The sequence below is a fragment of the Mesoplodon bidens genome (genome assembly GCF_964165515.1).
Source record: "Mesoplodon bidens genome assembly, chromosome: 3".
NCBI lineage: Eukaryota > Metazoa > Chordata > Mammalia > Artiodactyla > Ziphiidae > Mesoplodon > Mesoplodon bidens.
Window position 1 is genome coordinate 101,763,256 of NC_138178.1, and position 26,095 is coordinate 101,789,350.

The 26,095-nt window shown below is 43.8% G+C and overlaps 1 protein-coding gene across 3 annotated transcripts in view; it reads left to right on the top strand.

Annotated features, from left to right (window-relative positions):
* The window catches only part of RYR3 (ryanodine receptor 3), a gene marked incomplete at its 5' end in the record, with an annotated part of 572,808 nt that overhangs the window by 524,182 nt on the left and 22,531 nt on the right, over positions 1 to 26,095 (top strand). For all 3 annotated transcript variants that reach the window (XM_081227519.1, XM_081227518.1, XM_081227520.1), the window contains 19 exons: positions 57 to 188; positions 647 to 759; positions 3,542 to 3,638; positions 5,248 to 5,354; positions 5,763 to 5,814; positions 6,900 to 6,956; positions 7,867 to 7,966; positions 8,119 to 8,198; positions 9,674 to 9,750; positions 11,874 to 11,951; positions 12,616 to 12,713; positions 13,162 to 13,250; positions 14,237 to 14,365; positions 17,257 to 17,361; positions 19,114 to 19,195; positions 19,850 to 21,180; positions 23,418 to 23,476; positions 24,655 to 24,826; positions 25,895 to 25,981. In XM_081227519.1, coding sequence (XP_081083645.1) covers positions 57 to 188; positions 647 to 759; positions 3,542 to 3,638; positions 5,248 to 5,354; positions 5,763 to 5,814; positions 6,900 to 6,956; positions 7,867 to 7,966; positions 8,119 to 8,198; positions 9,674 to 9,750; positions 11,874 to 11,951; positions 12,616 to 12,713; positions 13,162 to 13,250; positions 14,237 to 14,365; positions 17,257 to 17,361; positions 19,114 to 19,195; positions 19,850 to 21,180; positions 23,418 to 23,476; positions 24,655 to 24,826; positions 25,895 to 25,981 — 3,045 coding nt within the window. The remainder of the gene's footprint in view (positions 1 to 56; positions 189 to 646; positions 760 to 3,541; positions 3,639 to 5,247; positions 5,355 to 5,762; positions 5,815 to 6,899; positions 6,957 to 7,866; positions 7,967 to 8,118; positions 8,199 to 9,673; positions 9,751 to 11,873; positions 11,952 to 12,615; positions 12,714 to 13,161; positions 13,251 to 14,236; positions 14,366 to 17,256; positions 17,362 to 19,113; positions 19,196 to 19,849; positions 21,181 to 23,417; positions 23,477 to 24,654; positions 24,827 to 25,894; positions 25,982 to 26,095) is intronic.

The window sequence follows — 26,095 nt, forward strand, 5'->3', positions numbered from 1 at the left end:
TTCAGTTCAAGAGGTATAAGAGATTGCTCATTTCATGTACGTGCTTCAATTTGCAGTCTGATGACCCAGCTGTAAAGTGGCAACTGAACCTATACAAGGATGTTTTGAAGAGTGAAGAACCTTCCAACCCAGAAAAGACAGTGGAGCGTGTGCAGAGAATTTCAGCAGCTGTCTTCCACCTAGAGCAGGTAAGTAGCATCTACCCTGAGGATTGAGGAAGGAAGACTACCCTGCAGAATATAAAACTCCTCCACACTCAGCTCTTAGTTAAGAGCACCCTTGTAAGACAGAAAGCAAGGAGCAAGGATCATCCTGGCCTACCCCCAAAGTGTCATCTTGGTGCCTCGTTGTAGCAAGACTCCTCAATGCTTAACATTCCCAGTGTTTTACAAATTTTTCCCATTAGTTCAAATGACCCATCCAAGTTCCCTACTCATTTGTAAAGCAATAAGCCACCAAAAGCAGTTGGGAAAAGAAATAAAGCCTAAGACTCCCACAGACTGAATCATTTAGTGCTGGGTACCTTTTGCTGACTACAGTTGAGAAATCAAAATTCTTCTAGGGTTGAGAAGTCTGGGCTGCAGGTGACTGCCTTCTGCCACCCAGATCGGCCTGGTGTGCACCTACCCATGTGATTTCTTCTTAGGTGGAACAGCCTTTGAGGTCCAAGAAGGCGGTCTGGCACAAACTGCTATCAAAGCAGCGGAAACGGGCAGTGGTGGCCTGTTTCAGGATGGCCCCTCTCTACAACCTGCCCAGGCAAGTATTCTGTCATTTTCTCCTGGCATCTGAGTCAGAGATGAGAATTAAGACATCTTACCAGAGCTGTGCTCTCTTCTGGCCCTGACCCTCATGATCCCAGAGGTAGAGATTGGAGTCCTTCACCCACAGAGCCATTACAGTCTGCATGTAGTATAATGGCCTGCTAAGGTAAGCATAAAAACTGAAAATAGATGAGATTCCTTCGTGCCCCCAAGCCTGCCTCAGCTCACCATTTTGCACTGTAAAGTCAGCCACGTAAGCAGATGGAAGCTCTCTAGTTTTACCTTGGTGGGATTCTTTGTGCAGCTGTAAAGGCACCCTGGAAAAAGGGAACTGTTTTCTAGAATACTTTACCCCAAATTCCATCCACAGATCAAACAATATTTCCATGTTCAAGTCTTTGGATGACACCAAAATTATTATGTTTCCTCAGCAAGTACAGAAATGTAACCTGAGACTTCTTCAGCATGATGTACTTGCCTTCAAGACGAAGAAAGGGCACTGGTTAGAGATGGCCCAAGAGGCCAGTCATGGGCATGAGGCCTTTACCTGGATGTTTAGTCTATAATCTGAAGTCAAATATATGCGAAGTCTTTCCTGGATTGTGTGTGAACACATGCTGTGTCAACATAGGGCAGAGCATCGGTATAGACTGGGCCGGTGTCGACCACTGAGGCTGACTCAGTGTCATTGGTGATATGTCAGCATTCCCATCCTCAAACTAACTGCACAGTCAGTAAGGTTGAGCCTATGATCATAAACAAAGCTGGTAGTTGAATAGTCACTGCTTCATCAACTTTCAAATCAATAGGAATATCCTCACCTGGTCAGGAAAAATAAACTGACTTGGCCAAGTAAATTCTTAATCCCATGTAAATAAATGTGTTTCTTTGGAATATCAGATGAAAGAGTATTCCTATGCTTGACATTTTGCTTTCATCTAATTGTGCATCCTGGCCATGATTTGTCGAGAGTGTCCTGTATCCGTGTCCTGAGCCAGCTGGCCAACTGAGCTCTCCTAGTTAGGGTCTTTGAAGATGGTGGAGAATCATGGCCTCTGAGACACACACCTGCTCCTACAGGTCTCCTGAGAAAATAAACTAGTGTCTCTGGAAAGGTTGAGGCATCACAAATCAAGTAGAATTCATTAATAAAAAGCTGAAAAATTAAGTCAGGAAGTCATGGGCATGAAGCCTGCTGAAGTCCTGGCAGACAAATGAAATTTATAGTCCAGTAGAAAACACAAAAACGCCTAGGATTTTTCTGTTTTCTAGAAGTGGTAAAACATCAGAAGGCATTCGCTTTCCCCTCTGGTAGAGAGCCATACCTGATGTGCTAATGTGACCTCCAGAAGGGCTCAGCTTTAAGCACATGACTCCAGGGCCAGCTAGGCAGCAATTACATCTCTCAAAAACAAGCAGTTTTTTCTAAATCCACTGACAATGTTAGTACCATCCTTTAATATTTTGGTTGCTCCTTCAACAACTCTGTCCCTGTATGGATAATAGGAAGTCCAGGAATTCACTGTGTCCTTGATGAAACGTGGCCACCCCAGCCCCTAACCCAGCTGTTTTAGAGGGTTGCCCTAGATTTCTGCCTAGCATGGAGGATTATACATAGATTTCATAACAACAATAAAAACTAACTACCTAAGAAGCTAGTGGTGGAGTCCACTCCTTTTCTCCATCTTATGAGGATCTAAACTGCATGGAGTCTTCCAAACTAAAGGGCTAAAGGGATTTATTTTATCGTATGGAAACTGTTTCTCTGATGTGAGTTTTTAAAAGAAAACCTGTATGCTTTTCCCCAGACACAAAATTAACAATTTCTTCCTGAGCACCTTTCAACGGGTTTGGCTGGAAAAGGTTAATGAAAAAACTCAGTGTGACAGGCTTATACTCATTTTAATGGTAATGTAACCTGTGGAGAGACCCGCTCATTCTCTGCACACTCCTCCTTTCTTGACCATGATTTAACATGACCATAAAAACACAAATTTGTACAATTTTTAAAAAAACTCTGATTGGTCAGATTTTGAAGAAAGATGGTAAGGGCTGTGTTCTACTGGAAACCATGACCAGGTCTTGATGACTCTGGTCTTGACCTTCCTTTTCTCTCCTTTCCTCCTCACATTTGGGTAACCACTTACTGGCTCTTCAGTGGCTAATATTCCCAGACGTCAATCCTGTCCTATAGGGAGTGAGTGGCTTGTGCCAGTTTATTCAGTGTTCCCACATACCAGGGCCACAGCTAGAACCTGTGAAGCATGCAGAAGTTGTGCAGCATGCCCAAGCTTTGCTTCCTGAGTAGAAGAAGCTGGAGCCCTTGCAGCTGTGGTTCCTCAGAGGCCCTGTAAAGAAGCCACGCTTTGCTGCTTTCAGCGTATCTGAGACTAACCCCCTCACCATCAGCATGATTTAGATTGGATCACCTGGACAGGTGATCAGCCGAAATGAATAACCAAATTGCCATATTTAGCAGATAGTTCAGGACTGTCCCTTGGCCTAATGAATTCTCATTATAGGGAAAATATGATAAAGACCCAAGGAGACCAGAGTAGGGTTATGGTGACCTCCAGGTCTTGAACCAGATATTCAGGATCCACCACGTTAGAGGGTTCTGGTTTCTTTGAAATAAATGCTTATGGTGTGCTCTTGGCTACCCTGACCAATCAGAAAATAAGAATTGTACAAAGCTGCTTACTAACCGTTAACCGCCCAAACTAAAACAAGGTGTCCCGTGGACCCCTCTTGACCTCACTCTCACCCCTTCCGCTCAGGCACCGCTCTATTAACCTCTTCCTCCATGGCTATCAGAGATTTTGGATAGAAACAGAGGAGTATTCCTTTGAAGAGAAACTAGTACAGGATTTGGCTGTAAGTACTGACTCAACTGGGAGCAGATATGGGTGCGAATGAATTTGATTTTTGTATTCATGTGTGTGCATTATAACCATTAAAGATGTGCAAAGAATTGGGTGTATAAATCTGAAAGGAGCTAACTGCATAAATAATCAGAGGAAACCCTGCTAATAATGGTCATAAGAGCCAGAGGATGAATTTCATTTGGAGGGGCTGGTCCTGTGATCATCCTCCCCCTCCTCATTAACAGCTAATGTTGCTTGGGATGCGCAGCCGTGCCTTGGAAAGTTCATGCTAAGTTAAGTTTTGAGCACCCTTGGTTGCAGGAGGCCAGCCACCCCAGCCAAAGCCCTGCATGTCTGGTCAGTAGCTCCACTATGGGGAAGGCATATCTAAATGCCCTTCCTGCATCTCACAGTTCTGTATTTGGCCCTTCTGAAGATTTGCCACGCCTCGTCTCTAACAGGCTTCATGCTCTAAAACTACTTGAAACAACACGCAAGGGGAAAAGCTTATTGCAGCAGCCAACACTGAGCTTCATCCTGGTTCAGAAAGAAAATACACCCTTCTCTCCTTTGGCCAAGCCCTGGTTCTTTTCCTCTTTCTCCTTATTTCTCCCATCTATCTTTTTCTCTCATCCCTACTTCTCTCCATTAGTCTTGCCCTGTGTTTCTCATATTTACACTTTCCATGTTACATTCTCTTTCTCTTTCCCCATCTCCCTCTGTTTCTTATCCTCTTCCTGGCTTTTTCCCTTTAATCCTTCCTCCCGCATTTTCTTTCTCTTTATGCCCTTCAGTCTTTTCATATATTCCTGTCGGTGAGAAAGACAGTCACTTGGTTTTCCCAGTTTCTTGATTAGTGTGAAGTTGACAATGAGCATCATTTCAACCCTCTCCCTTCTTCTGAACCATTCACACAACCTGCGTAGTTCTCACCAATTTACTGAATATGGTCCACCCTGCTGGTTCTGCCACTGCTGGAAAATCCACTTATATGCCTGGCATCAGCTGCTATTTCCCTTTCTGTAAAAGGAGATAGAGAAAAGGCTTGCTCAGAGAAGAGACTGCAAGGCTCACAGCTCCAGGATGGCATCTCTCAGGAACAGCAAGATTTTCAGGGTCAGGGGTGAGGGCAGGAAAGAGAACTGTTTCAGTGGGTTGAGTCTAGACCCCAAAACAGCCCCAGTGCTTTATAACTCTTGCCCCACACCTATTCCCAGCCCAGCTCTCCAAGAGAAATGTCAGGTGTTGACGGAGAGATGCGGCCTCTCGGGGACTCTCCAGGGCTTCCCTCCTGACCGCGGGTGCCCAGAGCTTGCATGAGAGTTCTGCTGACTGGGGTCTGTAGCGCCTCCCCTGCGGTCAGGCTTTTGCTTTTCCTTTCATTGCGTTTTAACCCTCGAATTGCAATGTTTCTTTAATTGGCTGAAAAATACATATATTTCATTCCCAAACCTTGCATCCTTAGGGCTTCTGTCCTGAAATAAACATATGACGTCGTGGTTTCTCTTTGTGCTTTGAGTTGACGCGCTCTGTGCCTGGTGCTTTACCTTTGTTCGCATGCGGTGGTGTGCCATGTGCTGAAATCCACGCCTAAAACCTGTCTGCCTTGGTTTGTGTAGAAATCTCCCAAGGTGGAAGAAGAGGAGGAGGAGGAGACAGAAAAGCAGCCAGACCCACTTCATCAGATCATCCTCCACTTTAGCCGCAATGCTCTCACAGAGAGGAGGTCAGCACTGCCGGAGCGCCCTGCTCGTCCCAGGCACAGGCACAGCTGTGTCGACCCCAAACCGTCCTCCCGCAGGTTGCAGTGTGCACAGAGGGGATGCCAGATTTGAGCAGCCCTCCTTGCTGCTCTGTTCTTGGCCATCAAGAAACCTCTAGGGGAACTACCTAAGCCCTTTCATCATAACGCCTGACACTGAGTCTGAAGATGAAGCAGCCTGAAATTGTAACTTCATCCCTGAATTCCGTGTCCAGCCAATGCTGATTCAGATTTTCCCAGTGGTTTCTAAGAATCGGGGTGAGGGAGGGAGTTTCTAATTAATTCACTAGTATGTTGAAGATTTATATGGCACTTGGTCTTTTCTGCTGGGTCCAAAGGTAGCCTGCTAAATATTTCCTCCATTCTTTCCAGCAAACTGGAAGACGACCCTTTGTACACCTCCTATGCCAGCATGATGGCCAAGGTACACGTGGGTTTTCTGCCCGTTGTCTCAGTCATTCTATTTCCCTTAGACCTCTTCAGGCACATGAAAACTGTCACAGTAAGCAGCAGGCCTGGGACTGGCTCATGGCCTGGGCTCCAGGCCTTGCACAATTCACGTGCTATACAGGCAGCATTAATAAACCACTCTCCCATCATCCTGTAGAAACCTTGAAGCTTTGAAGAAACAGTGGGTCTGGTGGCTGGGTTCTCATGACGCTTCTAAGCCAGCTGATCAGGGCTTAGGCATCCAGATCATCCTCGCATTTTTACTCAGTGCTCAGAACCCGTCCAGTACAGACACATCTGTAGGTGAAGGAAGTTCGGTACATTTGGAAACAGGCTTAGAGACTAGAGGAAGTTCCTCGTGTTCTGGAAGAGATGGAGTGACCAGAGATGTTTCTATGTCACAGAGAGGGACGGTGGCCTCTGGAATGCCAAGTGGTTAAGCAAACTGCTGCTTCTCAAATGGGAGAACTTCATGTCGGGCAGCAAGGGGGGTAGGTTGGGATACAGGAGTGCCCATTCCTCTACCAGCTGCACCACGGGGTCACTTTGGGATTCACAGCCTGGGTTTCCCTAATCTTTTGTCCAAGCCCCTGGTTCTTGTTGAGAAAAGCCAGCTCCCTGTGCTCTTGTCTCTCGATTTACACCAGAACTTTACCAAGTAGAAGAGTTCAGGTCTGTGGTTAAGCCAGATGGGTCCCCATTGACTATGTGATCTCGGCGTTCCCATTTCTCATTTCTGAACCCCTTGGTAACTGCAGAGGTGGCCTTGATAGTTGAATGTTGCCTGCAGTGGTCCAAGTGTTCTTGGTTTTACAGAGTGCTGAGGTCCTGAGGTACCTGTGAATTACATTCTGTCCCCTTCCCTCACACAGTAGAGTCTTGTTTACAAGGCTCACCTTTTTGTTTTGTTTTGTTAGGATCTTTATTGGAGTATAATTGCTCTACAATGGTGTGTTACTTTCTGCTGTATAACAAAGTGAACCAGCCATACATATACATACAAGGCTCACCTTTAATTTGATTCTCTGTCTCCTCCTCTCCCTGCTGCATGGAATTCAGAGTTGTCAGAGTGGGGAAGACGAAGAAGGGGAAGAAGACAAGGAAAAAACATTTGAAGTAAGTTCTCAGTAAGATTGAAGCCAGCAGGAGGGCCTTCAGGGGTGGGTGCTGACATTAGCCACATGGCTCACCCACCACATGTGTCTGGGGGCAAATACATTCGTTGTGGTTGCTGTCTGTCTCTTGGCTTAATGAGAGGTAGCAGGCAGCCAGTCAGTCAGCAAACAGCCCCACAGGTTTGCTCTTCTGGGAAATGTCCTACATCTACCCAAGTGTGGTCGTAACAGGGGCCGTAGAAGGGCGCATTCAAACATTCAAAAGTGAAAATTCACAGCAGTAGAGACACTGGATGGTTTTTTGCACCGTTATTCTGTTATTAACATACTTAATAACAATCTTAATTTTGAGGCAGTGCAGGACCCTAAATCTCTCAAGATAGAACGACATGAGTTTACTTGTACTGTTTTATAGACAAAATATACAACAGCAAAAGTAAATGAAGACAATTACAGTTCTGGAAAGCCTTGACGTTCTAGCATCTCATATCTGGTAGAGCCTCAGTTAAGTGTGGTCTGAGCATTCCGGATAAGTGGGTGTTTCCTACACTCCGACAGGTAAACTCCAGCTGAGCCCTCAGCAGCTTTTCCTGTATGACTGGACATTGAAAACAAGCACATCTTAATCTGGGGTCACTTCCTATAATTATAGTATCACAGGGGAAACAGACCGTGTTACCTATCAGTACAAAAAGTAGAAAATTCAGCATCAAAAGGTGAGTAAATTATGGGTGGACAGTTTTGGAAAGCTGGACAGCATCTAAAAATAAACTTCCAAGGTCTGTTTTGTTCAAAATTATGTTTGTTGCCTTCTTAGGCAAGTAAAGATTCTCTCAACTCACCTGACCACGGTGAATTCTCTGGGGGTAAACAAATCTTTTCCCGCCTTTTTTTTTTTTTTTTTTTCCTAGGAGAAAGAAATGGAAAAGCAGAAAACCCTCTATCAGCAAGCTCGGCTGCATGAGCGTGGAGCCGCAGAGATGGTCCTTCAGATGATAAGCGCCAGCAAAGGTGATTTCTGAGATTTCTACATGGGCCCCTTAACTACCACAGAGATGTCACACCATGACGTGACGTCATTATTCACGGGTCCTGGTAAAGCCCAGTAGATGTGATTTACCCTCTGTTTCCTTGGTGACTCAATGGAATCTTTACCACGGCAGGTGAGATGAGCCCCATGGTAGTGGAGACTCTGAAGCTGGGGATCGCCATTCTGAATGGAGGCAACACTGGCGTGCAGCAGGTAATGGGGGCTCGCAGGAGGTGGGGCAGATTTCCTGAGGTATTTCCATTTGACAGCTCTCACACTTCAGGGAAGAGATGTTGACTCTGCTACGGAGGTGGCCGCCCAGAGTCACCTTTGCTGGTGTTTTGTCCTTAGTGACCAGTTATATCAGAGTAACTGGGAACACAGATAAAACCAGGACTAGGAGTCTTTAGACAAACGTATGCTTAGTAAAGAGGGCTTACCTAGGGTTCAAAAAGAAAAACATTACATTTTTTTCATCATTAGGTGATTTTCTACAAAAATATGCTCTAGAGGAAGTTTTCTAAGCCTTGGTTTTTATTTCGACCCTTTCGCTTATTAGCTGCCTTACTGTGAGCAAGGGGCCTGATCAGTTAAGTGAGGTTCATAACCCCACACACCTATTGTTCGTTCACTCATTCATTTATTCATTTATTTAACAGCTGTTTAGTGATTGCTGACTATGCACTAGGGCCAGGCTCTCTTCTGTGGGTAGAGGGTGTAGCAGTGAATAATGCAAATTAAAACCCCTGCCATCATGCATTAAATGAGAGAACACACAGAGACATACGAAGTGGAGTGTCTGGCACATGGAATTCATTCAGCAATCTGAATTGGAACTGGCTACAGAAGATAGAAATGCACTGGTGTCTCCTGAGTACTCCAGGCTCTGGCTAAAAATAAAAGCATCTGTGTGCACAGGAAGATGAAATTTCAGAGACTTTTGGCATTTATAAGTGTTATATCCCAGGGCCTTTGAGAATTTCCAAATCCATGACTACCATTATTGCATATAATTTTTCCCAGGCTTTAATTCATCACAAACAAATTTCTCATTAAGAACTACCATTTTCAAAGGCACCCCTCACTTTCTGTTCTCTTCCATCACCACCCCGTCAGTTGACTTTCTTACAGAGCCCTTTAAAAAAAAAAAAAAAGAAACAAAATTCTTATTATGTCAGACAAAGTTCCTGGCTTGCCAGTAACAGAGAACAGAGGAAACTAAGTCTTATTGTGAGAGAGGTACTGAGCTCTCAACTAGGCTCATTAGTAGGTAAGCCCCTTGCTCCAGTGCATTAAAATCATTGCATGAGCTGTTCAGATTATACCTCAGCAACCGTAAACATTACTACATCCCAGTCCTGGCACCTGTTCCCAAATAGAAGAGGCTTCAAACAGTAAATCTATGAATGTCAAAGATCCACTATACTGTCAATACCAGTGGACCTTTACAAAATAAAACATCTGCCCTAAAATATTCTGGTTCCATAAGTGGAGGGTGGCGCTCAGGCACACGGAAGGTTTAAGTCCACAGGTGGATTATCTCGATGCTTACCCGGGGTTACAAGCCACCATCCTGGATCTGACTCGGTGTACGTGCATGGCTGCCATCTGTCTATCATAATTAGGAGGGTTAGTACGTGTGCCATAGTTTTCATTGTTTTTCCTTTTTAAATGTGTCTCCCTTGCAGAAAATGCTAGATTACCTAAAGGAGAAAAAGGATGCTGGGTTCTTTCAAAGCCTTTCTGGTCTTATGCAGTCTTGCAGGTAAATATGGGAAAACCACCCATGGCATTTTTTTAAAGTCCTTCACTATTCAGGGAAAGGGGAATGGGGTGGGGGAGGGCCACAGAATAAACTGGCTTATCATGGAATTATTGAGAAAGGAGTATCTACTTCCGAAAGCTAAGAGGATGGGTATTGTTCCTCCAGCCCTCAGGATTACCTTCAAATAGCATTCAGAGGGGAAAATGTAATCTACACACACACACACACACACACACACACACACACACACACACACACACACACACACACACACACACACACACACACACACACACACACACACACACACACACACACACACACACACACACACACACACACACACACACACACCCCTACCAACCAACACCTGTTTGGTGTTTGAATCGCCCTTACCTCCTTTTGTCTTATGTTGTTTTATTTGGAGCTGAGTGTGAGTTTCTCTTAAACATGTATGCTCATAAAAGTCAAACTAGAAAAGAATGGAAAAGAGGAGGAATCCCTCACTATGACTCAAGGCTATGTGTTCGTTAGACCCATTAGGCACTTCGTTAATCCTTAACAATTCTTTGAGCCTGAATAGATATTTTGTGGGTACATATTTTGACACATCCATTTTGACAGAGGCACATCCTGACGTGGGAACATTTTGACATTGTCTGAAAAACAAAGTATTAAACTTTCCATTTATATTACCCAGTTGTGTAAGCCTCCCCTCATGGCTGAACCCTCTGACAGATGAACAATAGGTAACCAAAAGTCATAAGGTTACCATACTTGCTCATTTCAGAAACAAGCCAGCCATCTTTCTAAGAAAAGTGTCAGCTTATTCTCCGAGATTCATATGTATTTTGAATCGTCTGCAACTCATTCTGAAAGAAGTCAAAGTTATAATTATCTAGCTCGTTTGCCTCCAATTAATAATTCTTAAACTTGGAACGTTAGTCCAATTGAAAATTTGGAGGATGGATGTTCTTTTTTTGGTGGACTTCATAATATTGCTAGTCATATTGGATTGGGTAAATATTATACCCTGGGGTCATATGGACCATATTTGAGCTGCAGTACAATCCCTTGTCCTCAGCTCCATTTTTCCCCCACCGACAGCCAATTCGTTTATTACCTCCCTCAGGAAAAGAAAATGTAATATTGCCAGACCTGACTCACTGAGGGTGAAATAGTACATGTGGACTCAAAGATGGCAAAAATCAAGGCAGTTCAGTCCCATATTGCCCATGATATTCTCAATTAAATTTCTAAGAGTTCTCTTGGTAGTCTGTAGTACTTAATATTGCTAAGCTAACTTATAATGATGGCTTAGAGGGACAGGTGACATACCCGTAGAGGCCAACTGAGTTCTAACAGAAGTTTTAAGGTATTTTAATGGTTTTTTGCTGATTATAAAAATAATATGTATTTGTAAAATAGTTAAGCATTGAAGAAATCAGAACATTTGAAATGGGTATATCAGGATGGAGTGAGGGTCAGAAATGTCCACTGCACAGATTGTCTCCTGAATCAGCAGTGATGCTTCAAAGCAGCTATATGTCCAAATGTCCTGTTTCCATATTCTCCTCCCAAAATCAAAGGATAATTTTGTATTATCAAGCAGACCCTTTTTATAGCAGGGTCTGGGGAAAACCAACATAATGGCGGTAGGAATTTTCACTTTCTCTTTAAAATTCATCTAAATTACAGAACATACGTGACTCCCTAAAAGGGGAAAAGGGGTGCTGGATTTTTCCCCAAAGTCTTTCCAATCCAACAGTCATTTCCTTTGCCCAGTGGTAAAAAGAAGAGGAGGTTTTGCAGAATCTTACTGGACTCAGCCATAAGCTTCTCTAAGGTCTATATTCTTGTGAGGCTTTGTGGTCTTATGTTCCATAAAATCTTTCATATTGGCTAAGGAGTTAGACCCTATTAGAGAAATAGAGTGAGCCCCAGTTGGAAATGCTTAGCACAAACCCAGGGAATCATTAGACTCTCAACCACACCACAATACGTTGGTGCATTTATGATAATGCAAGGACAGTGTATTCTTAGTTGATGGGTTCATTGATGTTAAAAACCCATTTTCCCAGTGTGCGTAGCCCTGAACCTTGTTTTCTTTCATCTGTTACAAGTGTCCTTGATTTGAATGCATTCGAGAGGCAGAATAAAGCTGAAGGCCTGGGGATGGTTACTGAGGAAGGAACGCGTAAGTAACTGATGAAGGTGAAGGCTGCTCTGTTTCCAGTTAAAATCCAAGTTAACTATTTCTGGTTAGAGCCCCTGTTCACTGCTGCTTAATCTCCAAGGACTTGCTCCATTTCAGCAAGATGTTTCCATCCGTAGTTTTGATAAAGCATATCCAGGCTGATGTGTTCACAGAACCAGTATTAGCTAAAGAGAGTATGTCTTGATGTTTGTGGTTTTCTTATTCTGTATTCTTCTGTTCTTCTCTTATGGCTAGTCATCGTGCGTGAGCGTGGTAAGTTTGAGTTTCCAGCCTGAGCTCCTACCGTGTGTGTGAGTCCTAAGGGATCTTATTTAATTGGCTCAGCATAGACACATTTTCAGCTTGGTGGTTGCATGTTGAGTTTAACTCAGCAGTTTGTTGCTTAATTAAAGAAGTGTCTTCCATTTCCAAAGCATGTGTTATGGACTGTGAATCATTACTGCCTAGTTGTTTTCCTTCCAAATGCATCCCGGGGCTAACAATTCTAGCTTTGTTGGGTGTTGTCTCAGTTCCAGTTTTAAGTGGGTCTGTCACCATTCGTCCACAGTTCCCTTTCCACCCTGTTCTGACACAGCTCCTTTAGCATTTTTGCAGTCATGTGTGGTGGAAGGTATTCTGTGTTGAAAAGCCAAACAGATGCTCACCAGTATTCTGTGTTTTCAAGGTGAAAAAGTACTCCAGAATGATGAGTTTACACGAGATCTCTTTAGATTCCTACAGTTACTTTGTGAAGGACATAACAGTGGTAAGTGGAACAGATTTGATTTGACAAGGGGCAACCACATTCAGGTACAAAATTTTGATTCATTTCAGGTTGCCACATTGAATACAGCCAGTTGCTAATTTAAGAACAACAGCTAATCCATTCCTTAATAAGAAACCCTATGTAACATGGCCTTTAACTTCATGGCTAATGTTATTGAGTGCCACCCAGGCCAAGTTGCTTCCAGAATCTTCAGATGTTGAAGCTAAACACCCACCCCTTGCTGTCAAGTCCCTCAGGGCTCATTAAGTCCAGTTTCTGGTGCCGCTGGGATGGGAGGGCTCAGGGCAGTGCTCTGTCCTTCAGGACCTAGACAGTGAGCCCTTGTAAGGCTTTTCACATGGTGAGTCTCTTCTGAGCTCAGCCGAGAAGAAGCTTAGAGCCACCTGCTCTGCAGGGATGGACTCTGACCCAACCCTGCTGTTCTCAGATTTCCAGAACTTCCTGCGGACTCAGATGGGCAACACCACCACCGTGAATGTCATCATCAGTACCGTGGACTACCTTCTGCGTCTGCAGGTGAGTGGGTGTTGGATGGTAGCACACCTCACATACACTTCCGGAAGCTAAAGACAGTTACACAGCCTCAGGGACGGCCCAGGATACAGTCCAGCCCCAGTAAGGAAGGTCTTGTAATCTTATGTCCACACACTTATGGGAAGTCAAATACCTAAATGTGAGTTTGAAGACTGAAGTCGGGGGAGTGGTTAACTACCAAATCTTCTGTTATAAACGGCTGATTCACTTTAGTTTTGCCAGTGTAAGCTTAGCCACAGTACTCCAGGCAACCTGTGCATGGGAACAGACTTTCACTAAGAAAAAGAGGTACAGAAAGCGGGAATAAGATGGGTTCACAAGTTCTTAGTGTTGAGACGTCACCTGGTTGAATTGTTTGAAGGAAAATCCAAAGAATGTCAAGAAAATCTGCACAAACATAAAAAAGGATGCCCTCTTCTCTTTGCTGATTCCTCAGCCTGGTTCTCCCACTCACCAGTTCATGACCTGGAGCAGTCTATTTAACCTCCTGGTGTTCCAGTTTCCTCATCTATAAAACGAGTAGTCCTGTCTCATTGAAAATGAGTAGTACTGTCTCATTGGGTGGTGGTAAAGATGGAGAGGTTTAATACGTGTAACGTGCTCAGAACAACGCCCGGCACTTACGGTGTCAGCTATTATGTTGCTGCTGCTATCATGATTATTTGGATGATCAATATTATCTTTAATGCATATTTTTCATTGTGAATAAATTGTCCTATAACATGGTTACCCAGGTCCAGCTGAACGCTGCCCTCTCTTCTATCTGTTCTTTCCTGCGGAGGGGGAATATCTGTACTTAAAAGATGCTCGGGGTCAGATACCTCTGTGCTTCTTCACAGAGTCCCAGGCTCCTGTCATAACAAAATGGTCACAGAAATGTAGGGCTCTCTTGTACTCTTCCTGAACATTGGGTTTAGCTTCACAGACTGATATGTGAAAAATACTAAACTCTACTTTTTTGTTCTTAGGAATCAATCAGTGACTTCTACTGGTATTATTCAGGGAAGGACGTCATTGATGAATCTGGACAGCACAATTTTTCCAAAGCCCTGGCGGTCACCAAGCAGATTTTCAATTCTCTTACGGAATACATCCAGGTATGTGCTATAGAGTGCATGCCTGAAAACAAAGAGAACATTTTGAACATTCCCATATTCTAATTCCCTACAGAATACTTGGCTGCATATGTGGACTGTGCATCCAGCTATAGCACTGACCATATTCCTTACCTATAAATAGAAACCAGTAGTACCTACACTCTACGAGAAGCTGTAGTTTATGGACCCCACTGTGACCTGTAAATAGCAGTGTCACACTTTATTTGCATTTATCTAGTTAACATTTTGCTTTCCCTCCTAGACTGAAATCTTTTTGTCAACAGAAAGTTTCTTATTCATTTTAAAATTCTTCATTTTTAGCATGTGTGGCACATCAGAGGTGTTCAGGAAGCATGGAGAGTGGAGTGGAGGAATAATTGATAGAATGAAGGAATAAAGGGACAGGTGGTATTATCTTGAGCCTTGAGATTAAAAACAGAATTCATGAGAGCCTACTAGTTTGTCAGAAATTCCCTCTATGGAAAAGGTAACTTCAGAAGCACATCAACTAAGTGCAATGGCAGTCAAATCAACGTGTAAATTTCAGGTTGAACATCTCACAGCAATCTTTCTCTGTTCACAACATTCTCTATTCATTGCCTACAGTGGTCTAGCTACTGTGAAAAGTAGCATGTCCTCAGGCAGAATTTGCTATGAAATCAGTAGCCATATCATGGTGCTCTGTGATGTAATATAAGATTTTTTAAGATCTATATGTTGAGCCAACTGGCACACTCAGATCATATTTGCTTACTAAAATAAACACAAGACTAAGACTTGAAAATAAGGATTTTAAGGAAGATATTGATCCATGCTTTACTCAAGGATTATAAGAACATAGGGAGATAAACCTAGGAACAGGTGACTGATCTGAAGTTTCACAGCATGTGAAATACGTATGAAGATCATTGAACTGATCTGACGAGCATCTGATTTGCTCTCTGCAGAGCCCATCCTAATCTCCAGAACTTCCTATGGAGCCCTTAACCCAAATGTAAAAGAAAAGCGTATTTTGGGTGAATGTGAGTTTCTTTCAACAATCAGTTTTGTTTCAACAAAGAATCTAGAGGCTTCTAGAGATCAGACACCAAATGTACATGAACAGTGATTTTTAAACAAGCTTACTTGATTTAGGGACGCAGGCAAAATTTCTCCTGCTCACCTCTTCCCTGGGAATTCTGCCAAGCCTTTTCTAGAACTTGATACTAGAACACTAGTGCCAGTGTTCCTTTTGAAAGTTTATTGAAGCGTGATTTGGAGAGTGATTAAAGTGTAGAAAAATATAGGAAAAAGCTGTAAGGAAGAGTTAAGGATAAAGAACATAGGCAGAATGTGACAGAAGACTCTAAATGTATAAAAAATATATATAAAAAACAGCCTCACTGAAGAGGTAGGGAATAAGGTGCTGGCCTAAGAAACTTTGGAAATGAGTACAGTCTGAGAGACCAAAGGCAAAAGGAACTATACATAAGCACTTTAGTTGATGAAGTTTTTCCCATGTGGATATGTGTTAATAATTCTGAAACCATTATACATATATAATGGAAGTGAAGCAGGTTTCTCACTGTTGGAGTGGGAAGTTACAGATGAGCAAGCAGAGGAGATAGAAGATCCCTGTGGAAATGAATGAGAGTCAGAGACATTTGTATGCTAAACTCATGTTCAGCTTAACATAGATACAAATGGTTACATATGGAAATATTTATGGATATGTGTATACACATGGATTGGGACAACACACGTATTTCTGCTGCTCTGTCAGCCAGGAGGACCTAAAACATGATACCCCAGTAGCAACAAGCACAACTAGAGCCCAGGTCTTGGTTTCTAATACCATTCTCCATTGAAAGGAAATAGGGCTCCTTAGAGAAATGGCTGATTCTAGAACTAGGGCTGGAAACATACAGGATGAGCCTGGAGAATGTTATAGTGCAAGAAAATGCTAAAAAAAAAAAAATGATGGGGTATGTCAAAGGGGATACAGGAGCCAACTGAAAGAGCTCCCAATGGCCAAAACTGGAAAAATTAGAGCTACAAAAGAAAGTAAATAAAGTAGTATTGAATTATAACCCAAAGCGTAAAATGAATGTGTGGAGTCCATACTGATATCAATAAATGATTAAATAAATAAGAAAGAATAGATAACTCTCCATTCAGAAGACTTTCAAATAACTTATTTTTAAAAAGAAGAGAAAAGAAACAGTGGTTTAATAATGATCTTCCAAAATAGGAAAGGTTATTAACATGGAAAATACAGACTGGTCATCAAGTCATCCGTCTATGTCTGGCTTTCAGAAAAGATAGAGATGATGTACCTGACATTTAGGTTAATGATAAGAAAATCCTAAAAGTAGTTGAACATTAGGAATATAATTCAGATTTTTTCACTTAAGTAGATAGCCGTGTGGTCCTCACATTTAACGTGCAGCTTTGCCTGCAAACAATGCGTGCACAAGGGCCTGGTTTACAAATTGTGCTCCTTGGAACCCTGGGGTTCCTCAGAACCCCTCTTAGGCCAGGGTGTGGGCCAGAGTCTACAGGAGTGCCGTTCAGTCCTGCCTGTTTCAACCAGAGCATTTACCTCTTAAATAATTTCTTTAGCATAATAACGGAAGCTAAAAGAAACTCTGAAGCTAAAAGAAAATCTCTGAAAATCACCGCACTGTGACATTCCTGGTGATTTTTCCTAGAAATAGGATCTTAGGATTGCGGGGGGGACCCGATGGAGTGGGGAGAAAAATAATATCCTGGGAAAATATTGAGCTGCAAAATATGTGACTTTTGGAAAGAGCTCTCTACATATATGAGCTGATGTCAAATGCCCTTACTAGAGCAAGTTTCAGAGCCGCTTGTGATGCTCCAGTGAAATAAGAATGTCCTCCTCTCCGTAGGGCCCCTGCATTGGGAACCAGCAGAGCCTCGCTCACAGTAGGCTATGGGATGCAGTGGTCGGCTTCCTCCATGTATTTGCTAACATGCAGATGAAACTCTCTCAGGTACTGTGGCCCGTTCCCCGTTCCCGATGTGTCGTTGGTGTGAAACGCTAAGTCAGTCCCCACCCCCTGGTCTTCCCATTGTGGATGTGGCTGCTTGACGAAATGATTGGAAAAGCCATGCAGATCAGGTCTCATTTTTTAAATGAGGGCCTAAGTGGGAGATAGGAATGAACACCTCCTGGGGTGGGGGGCGGGCGGGCGGGCGGGGGTGTCCCAGACAGGCTTTTGCATGAATGCAGCTTTCTCCCTTGTGTCCTTTTCATAATAGCCTACCCTTTTCATAATAGCCTCAACACTTGCTTTTTATGGTGCTAATCCCTTTTGCTTCCTTGTCACTGTTTTGCAATTTATGCACATGATCTACCCCCGTCTGCTCTGTCAAATGTCTGCATGTCTCTGTAATTCACATCTCCCTTCTCTGTCACCTTTGCTTCCCCTCTTCCCCACCTCTGCCTTTCCTTCTCACTCCCCATCTCTCTGGCAAGATGAATCGGAATCTCTGAGAGCATTTATTATGAACAAATAAATGTAGTGTCTGTAGTAGTCGATGGCCTCTCTCCATGGCAACACATGAGGGAGAACTTCAGGATATGCTTCAGGCTGATCAGAGTAACATTGGCAGCATTAATTTAAATAACGTGTAGCTGAAATTGTCAAGGCTGTCACATCTGCCTCTCTCTTCTGGAATGTGCTATTTACCCCTTTCATTTTTCCCCTTTTGACTCTGGCCTTATGGGAGGAGAGAGTTCTTGGGAGGGCTGCCAATTTGTCAGCCCAGTGGGGCGGGGCGGCGTAGAGGCTCCAGAGACAGGATCCTGACCCGGCCACCTCCTCACTGGTGTCTTCTGGGAAGTCACTTCCCCTTTCTGGTTTTTGCTTTCATCATCTATAAAATATTGGGAGTTAAAATAGATGACCTTTGAGGGCTCTTCTAGCTCTGGCAGTCTACACTTCTGTGATGTTTTGTGGATAGCTGTGACACACTCCAAAGGTGCTAGAAAATCCCTCTGAAGTCTGAAGGGCCAAAGAGCTATGTCTTTGTGAGAGAGAGTCTGTAGAAGAAGTGTGGCCCAGAATGCATTTTTTAACCGCGCCCTCAGATTCCCCACCTCCGATCTTCCAAGGATTGTTTTGCTTCTGTGACATAGGTATCAAGCCCAGAGCTCACTTGGCAATGCCCTGTCTGCAATGCTGAAATTAAAACCAAACAGACTGGTATAAAAACCATCCAGAGGAATAGCCTCGATGATATATTAATAACATTTTAAGGGACCACTGGCACCCAGATCACCACCAATTAGAATCAGGAGAACCTAAATTAAGAAAGAAAGGAGAACCCAATTGGTGATTAGAACCTTGATACTTTAATTGGATTGCAGTAGTGTTCCCCAAAAGCTCACTGGTAATTCGTCAGTATGAAAAATGGCAACCTAAGCTACTAGAGACACCTAACGGCTCTTTGGTGGATTGGGTTGTTCAGTAGTTTTGGACAACCATTGGTATATCTGCCATGTTGCGTTAATAAAAGGAGAACTGTAAAGGAACTCTTTTGTATGAACCCTGCTACAGCGAGCCTCCTGATGCTACAAAGAGAGGATGCTAAGACATCCGCATTCACCATGAGAAGGGAGCTCATTCTGGAGATGGATGCAGCCTTCACCTGACCTTCCCAGAGCAGGCTCTCCTTGCTCACTGCCCTGTACTTTACTGAGGGATCAGATAGCTCAGGGGTATCTCCTGTTTCTGTTCTAGGATTCCAGTCAGATCGAGCTGCTGAAGGAACTCTTGGATCTCCTTCAGGACATGGTGGTGATGCTTCTGTCCCTCCTGGAAGGTTGGGCTGTTTGGTATAACTAGGCAATCACACGACTGTAATTGGTCCGAGCACTAACCGTACTAATCATGCAGATTATCCTTCTGGCAGGTCATTGATGTCATATGACATTGGTTAGAAAACCAAATTTTCAGAAACCAAAAAATGAGTGAGGGGCATATGGTCTGATGGACAAAGCCTGAAACCAACTCATTTTATCTCAGTAGGAAAGCCAGAATGAACTGGGGAAAACCTCCAAGCTTTGCTTTTCCCTATCCTCTCCCTCTCCCCATTGCTTTTCGATACATCTGGCTGCCAGTGTGTATGCCAGCCATCTAGTTGGGCACCCTCCTAGGTCTAAGGGGATTAGAGGGGCACCACTTATCCCTATGTGTCCCTGATAATCTGATAATGAAACCACTCTCCAGGCCCCAGGCCAGACAAAAGGCACTGGCGTGGCCATCTCCTCCTTCCCTGTGTTTCCTTCCCCCTTGGCTCCTGGTGGTGTAGTCTTTATGGCTTGCTGCTCCCTCCTACCCATTTCCAAATCATCACGGTCAGAAAAGAGCTGACCGATTTGGCATATAAGTCTTCTAAAAAATATCTGCCTGACCAGTTACATGATGACATGGGTTTATTTATGTATCTGTATGTCTTTTTGAACCTGCCTCACAGGGAATGTGGTAAATGGAACTATTGGCAAGCAGATGGTTGACACACTGGTAGAGTCCTCTACCAATGTAGAAATGATCTTGAAATTCTTTGACATGTTCTTGAAACTTAAAGACTTAACCAGCTCAGACACCTTCAAAGAATATGACCCCGATGGGAAAGGGATCATCTCCAAAAAGGAATTCCAGAAGACCATGGAAGGGCAAAAACAGTACACGCAGTCGGAGATTGACTTTCTCCTTTCGTGCGCAGAAGCGGATGAGAATGACATGTTTAATTACGTTGACTTTGTAGACCGGTTCCACGAGCCAGCCAAGGACATAGGGTTTAACGTGGCGGTGTTATTGACAAACCTCTCCGAACATATGCCAAATGATTCTCGCCTTAAGTGTCTGTTGGACCCAGCCGAAAGCGTACTCACTTACTTTGAACCGTACCTAGGACGCATTGAGATCATGGGTGAGGCCAAGAAAATTGAGCGTGTTTATTTTGAGATCAGTGAGTCCAGTCGAACTCAGTGGGAGAAGCCCCAGGTGAAGGAGTCTAAGCAGCAGTTCATCTTTGATGTCGTCAATGAAGGCGGAGAGCAAGAGAAGATGGAGCTGTTCGTGAATTTCTGTGAAGACACCATCTTTGAGATGCAGTTAGCATCACAGATCTCAGAATCGGACTCAGCCGACAGGCCAGAAGAGGAGGAGGAAGAAAATGAAGACTCTTCCTATACGTTAGAAGTTGAGGGTGAAGAGGAGGACGACAAGTCTTTCGAGTGTGCCTCTGTGTTTGCTGTGGCCTGTGCCTCAGTGAAGAGAAACGTGGCCAACTTTCTGAAGAGGGCCACCCTGAAGAACCTCAAGAAGCAGTGTAGGAAGTTAAAGAAGATGACTCTGAAGGAGCTGGTGAAGGTGTTCTTCTCTTTCTTCTGGACGTTGTTCGTGGGGCTCTTCCACTTGCTCTTCGCCATACTGGGAGGAATCTTTCAGATTCTCTGGAGCACAGTGTTTGGAGGGGGCCTCATAGAAGGCGCAAAGAACATCAGAGTCACAAAGATCCTGGGTGACATGCCTGACCCAACCCAATTTGGTATCCACGATGATACGATGGAGGCTGAGAGGGCAGAAGTGCCTGAGCCAGGTATCGCCACGGAACTCGTGCACTTCATAAAGGGGGAGAGGGGAGATGCGGATATTATGTCAGATCTCTTTGGACTCCAGTCAAAGAAAGAAGGTGGCTTAAAGCATGGGCCTGAAGTGGGTTTGGGTGACCTCTCTGAGATTATTGGCAAGGATGAACCCCCCACGTTAGAGAGTACTGTACAGGAGAAAAGGAAAACACAGGTAAGCATGATTTGTTTCTATCATCTTTCTTTATCCCCAGAAAAAGACTTGCCACTCTTCCTTGCCATCAGTATGACACCAGTTCCTAGGAGGCAATGTTGTGTTAGATACCAGCTCATCTGTGATTACCCTGATCTGATCATTCCAGCTCTGCCATGTCTGGAGAGATGAGACTTAGATGGTTGTCTCAATATCTAATTGCTGAATGGTCTTCCCGTTTACATTGTAGAGTTCAAACAGGATGGTCCTTGACCCTCAACTTGCTTCCACACTTTTATTAGGTTAGTTCTCAAGTTACACAGGTTCATTCAGTAACTGAAAGCATAGAAAACCAGCTACAGCATACGAGGAGACCTTTCTGGTGAGATAAACTTCTGTAGTATCCTAAACGGTCCAGATGTTATCATATGATTTAGCACAGTGCCCAGTGAGCTTTTTCATGCTTGGGACATTTTCATCCTTGTGATGCAGCCACTATCCAGTTTGGACTTTGAGTCAGTCAACTAGATTAAGGGGGCAGTAATTCAGAGCCCTTTGGCCATGGAAAGTTCTGGGTGTTGCAGCATCCAACTCACAGCATCATTCTAGCGATAAAGAGAGTATGGAGAGAAATGTAAAGAGATCAGAGCCCAAAGTTAACCTTTATTCATTTTTTTAAAAATAAATAAAGTTATTTATTTATTTATTTATTTATGGCTGAGTTGGGTCTTTGTTGCTGCACGCGGGCTTTCTCTAGTTGCGGTGAGCGGGGGCTACTCTTCTTTGCGGTACGTGGGCCTCTCATCGCAGTGGCTTCTCTTGTTGCGGAGCATGGCCTCTAGGCACGCAGGCTTCAGTAGTTGTGGCACACGGGCTTCAGTAGTTGTGGCTCGTGGGCTCTGGAGCGCAGGCTCAGTAGTTGTGGCACACAGGCTTAGTTGCTTCGCGGTATGTGGGATCTTCCCGGACCAGGGCTCGAACCCGTGTCCCCTGCACTGGCAGGCGGATTCTTAACCACTGCGCCACCGGGGAAGCCCCTTTATTCATTTTTTACATGAATGTTTGTTGAATAGTTAATATGCGCTTGTCACTGTTTTAGGCTCTGGGAATACAGTGGTGAATGAGAAATGAATCGTTCCTATAATTTAGTGGAAAAGATAGACATTGGACAGGTCAGTACAAGCATGAAGAACATTAGGAAGGAAGTCTATCAGGTGCTATGGAAATGTATAGGAGAGATGTCTCACCTGGGTTAGAGAGTCAGGGAGAGAAGTATCAGAATCATAAGCATTCTGACAGTATTAATATATTTATTGTTTTGCTCCCTGATGTAACCCAGGGCCTAGAACAGAGTTTGATACATAAAAGGGATTCATTCAAGGCCTGCTACATGCCAGGCTGTGTTCCTAGGATATGAGAATACATTGATTAACAAAAGAGACAACACTTTTGTTTTAAAGGAGCTTAATTTCTAGTGGAAGAAGACAACAAATAATTATCATTTTTGACATATGCTAAAATAAATGAACAAGTTCGTGTGTTACAGAATGAATGTGGGCCCTACTATAAGTAGGATACCCAAGGAGCATCTGCAAAGGTATCATCTGAACCAAGTCCTGAAGAATGGCAAGCCCATCAAAAGCTAGGGCAGTTATATTCCAGGCAAATGATATGGCATGTGCCAAGGTCCTGGTGCAGGGAAGGATTTAGAATGTCCCAGGAAAGGAGTGAAGGTCTGAATGTTTGTGCTGGAAATGAGTCAAGTGATGCAAGGTGAAAAATGGAGAGAAAGGCCATGATCAGGTAGGCCTTATAGGCTTTGGTGTAGGGAGCTTGAATTTTATTCTAAGTGCAGTGGTCATCAATCAGAGGGATTGGGGTGATGGAAGAGAATTGAAGATACTGTCTGATGGAAGCAGGTTCTGGATTGGACCGGTGTTCCATCACTCCCTGACCCCGTGAAGCAGTAGGACCACTGCCACGGGGCTCTGACAATGTCCTAGCAAAAGTTTTTTCTTTGGGTTGAATAATAACAGGGCGGTTATGTTTTCAAGCTTGAAATCTTTGTCTTATCACTCTAGAGCAGCTTAATATATAGCAGGACACCTATGTTCTGTGATCCTGAGAAAAGCAGAAGCATAAAGAGAGAAAACCATTGGGACTTATGACCATGGAGAGTAAAATGGCCAGTGATATGGCTCATCACCATGAACTCATTTATTTTGAGGAAAGTTTGACTGATTGTTATTTTTGTCTAGGCAGCAGAGACGAAAGCAGCTCATGAAGCAGAAGGAAAAGTGGAGTCTGAGAAGGCAGAGTAAGTTCTTGGTAGCATGGACTGCTCTAATTGCTGTGCTTAATAGTTCTTGATGTTAACTACTATCTTGTTGTTATGGTAAATAGAAAGCTTGATTCCTATTCATATAAGAAACAGATATTGTGCAAGCCCTGGATACATTTCTTTTTTTTCATTTTTATGGCTGAGTAATATTCCATTGTGTGTGTGTGTGTGTGTGTGTGTATGTGTGTATCTATCTCTTCTTTATCCATGCAGCTATTGATGGACACTTCAGTTGCTTCCATATCTTGGCTATTGTAAATAATGCTGCTGTGAACACTGGGGTGCATGTATCTTTTGGAATTACTGTTTTTGTTTTCTTTGTTTATATACCCAGGAGTGAAATTGCTGGATCATATAGTAGATCTATTTTTAGTTTTTTGAGGAATCTCCATACTGTTTTCCATAGTGGCTGCACCAATTTACATTCCCACCAACAGTGCACAAGGGTTTCCTTTTCTCCAGATCCTGGCCAGGACTTGTTATTTGTTGTCTTTTTGATGATAGCCATTCTGGCAGGTGTGAGGTTTTGTGGTTTTGATTTGCATTTCCCTGATAATTAGTGATGGTGAGCATCTTTTCGTGTGTGGATACATTTCTTTTTACCCCAGCTATACAATAAAAACAATCTAATAATTTTGTTCACTTTAGACTCCAAATCGTAGATCAGAGTTTCACCATCTGACCGAGCAAATTATCAAACACTCACACTTAGCAATTTCATATAATGTTGATGATGGTGATATCTAGTAATGACTGAATAACTATTACATACCAGGCCTTTTGCTAAGCTCTTTTATACAATACCTCATTTAATTCCTACGACAAACTTAGAAGAATAGGTACTATTGGTAATGCCCATGAAAGCCTAGAAAATAAAGGACAACATTTCTGAAGGGGAAAAAGGTTGGTAAGGCAAAGTTCAGAAGAACTTGTATATAACTGACGTACGCCTGTGACTGTGACTCATCAAAGCAGGCACCGCTCCTAAATACAAAGTTGACTTCCAAGCACTATGGGTAATAAAGACCTGAGGTTCCCACCCTCAAGGAATAATACGTCTCCCGCCCCTCTCAGCCAAGATTTCTCTTTAGCTTCCCTGCCAGGGCCAGGCCTCCCTCTCCCCTCCATGATGAGTGGGCTTCTCATTCCTGCAGCATGGAAGATGGGGAGAAAGAGGACACAGCCAAAGAAGGAGAGCAGGCCGAGGCCGGGTGGGCAGATGTGACCAAAAGGAAGAAGCGATGGTGTGGCCAGAAAACTGAGAAGCCTGAAGCCTTCATGGCCAGTTTCTTTAAAGGGCTGGAAATCTACCAGACCAAGTTGCTGGTGAGTGCTCCGGCCCTGGCCCCGCTCGGGTGCAGGCGCTGGCCCGGGCAGAGCTCAGAAAAGTGGCCGCTGACTTTGTTTCACGTTTGGTTAGCTGTTCTTCCTCGTCTTTCTCATTCCTCTTCCTTCCCTCTTCTCGATTATCTGTCTGTCCCTTCTGTGTTGGAGGGAAAGGAAAAGGGAAAAGGCAAGTGCTCCAGCTCCTCTGGCCCGCCCTCTCTCTAGGAGAGCTGCTCTTTTATGTGTGCTAGGTGGGGGCTTGGCCCATCCTGGTCCAAAACTTCAGAAGTAGTGCGATCATTCAGATGCAGAAAGAACATTCCTGTGTCGTGGTAGGTTCTCACACTAGTCCTCAAAAGCTTTGTTACTCCACACACCCTCAGCCCTCAGCCCAGCTTGTAATATCCTTTCTCTGACAAACTGCCCACTGAGGCACAGTTGCTGAAGGCCAGGACTACACCTCCCAGCACCATTGGTGGGAGCCCCCTCCACGGAGAGGGTGAGAGCTTTCCCAAGCAGCTACCATTCCAGTCCTCAAGTGTCGATTTTTCCAGGGAAGATGGCAGTGGGTATGGGAATGGTTCCCCCTAAAAGGGGAGAGGCAGAAGCGCTGGGTCTGTGACTTACAAGGAGACAGAGACTCTCAGCCTCAGTCTGGCTGCAGCCAGGGTGGGAGCTTCAGGGGTCTTTGGTGGGCCTAGATCACTCATAATTTCCAAATTGACTGCTTACTTGCTGTGTGGAGGGTACACACACGCGCGCACACATGTACCTTCATAACAGCATGAGTCCTGTGCTGGCAGCGTGTTTAGGCATTTGCTTCCCTGAGGTTTAAAGCAGAGCAGGGTTCCCTTGAGCATCATTCTAAGCATTTTTTTTAAAAAATCATCAATTTTGGTCCCCCCAAATAAGTCATAAGAAGGCCAGGATAGTCCTAGATGAGTGGTTTCCAAAGAGTAGGACTAGTCCTGTGTAGACTTCTAATCAGAGAAGATCATCTGTGTGAAAGAGGGAAGGTCCTTCTCCCTGCCAAAGCGCTTCTACTTCTGCCTGTCCTTTTCTTTTCAGCACTACCTGGCCAGGAATTTCTACAACCTGAGGCTCCTTGCTCTGTTTGTAGCCTTCGCTATCAACTTCATCCTGCTCTTTTACAAGGTGATGCTTCATTCAGGGGGTATTTAGTGAATAGATTATATACTTTTTAAAAAGTAATAGAGGTTATGCTCTTAATTCAAGCAAAAACTCTAATATCTAAGGAAATTTCTAAGA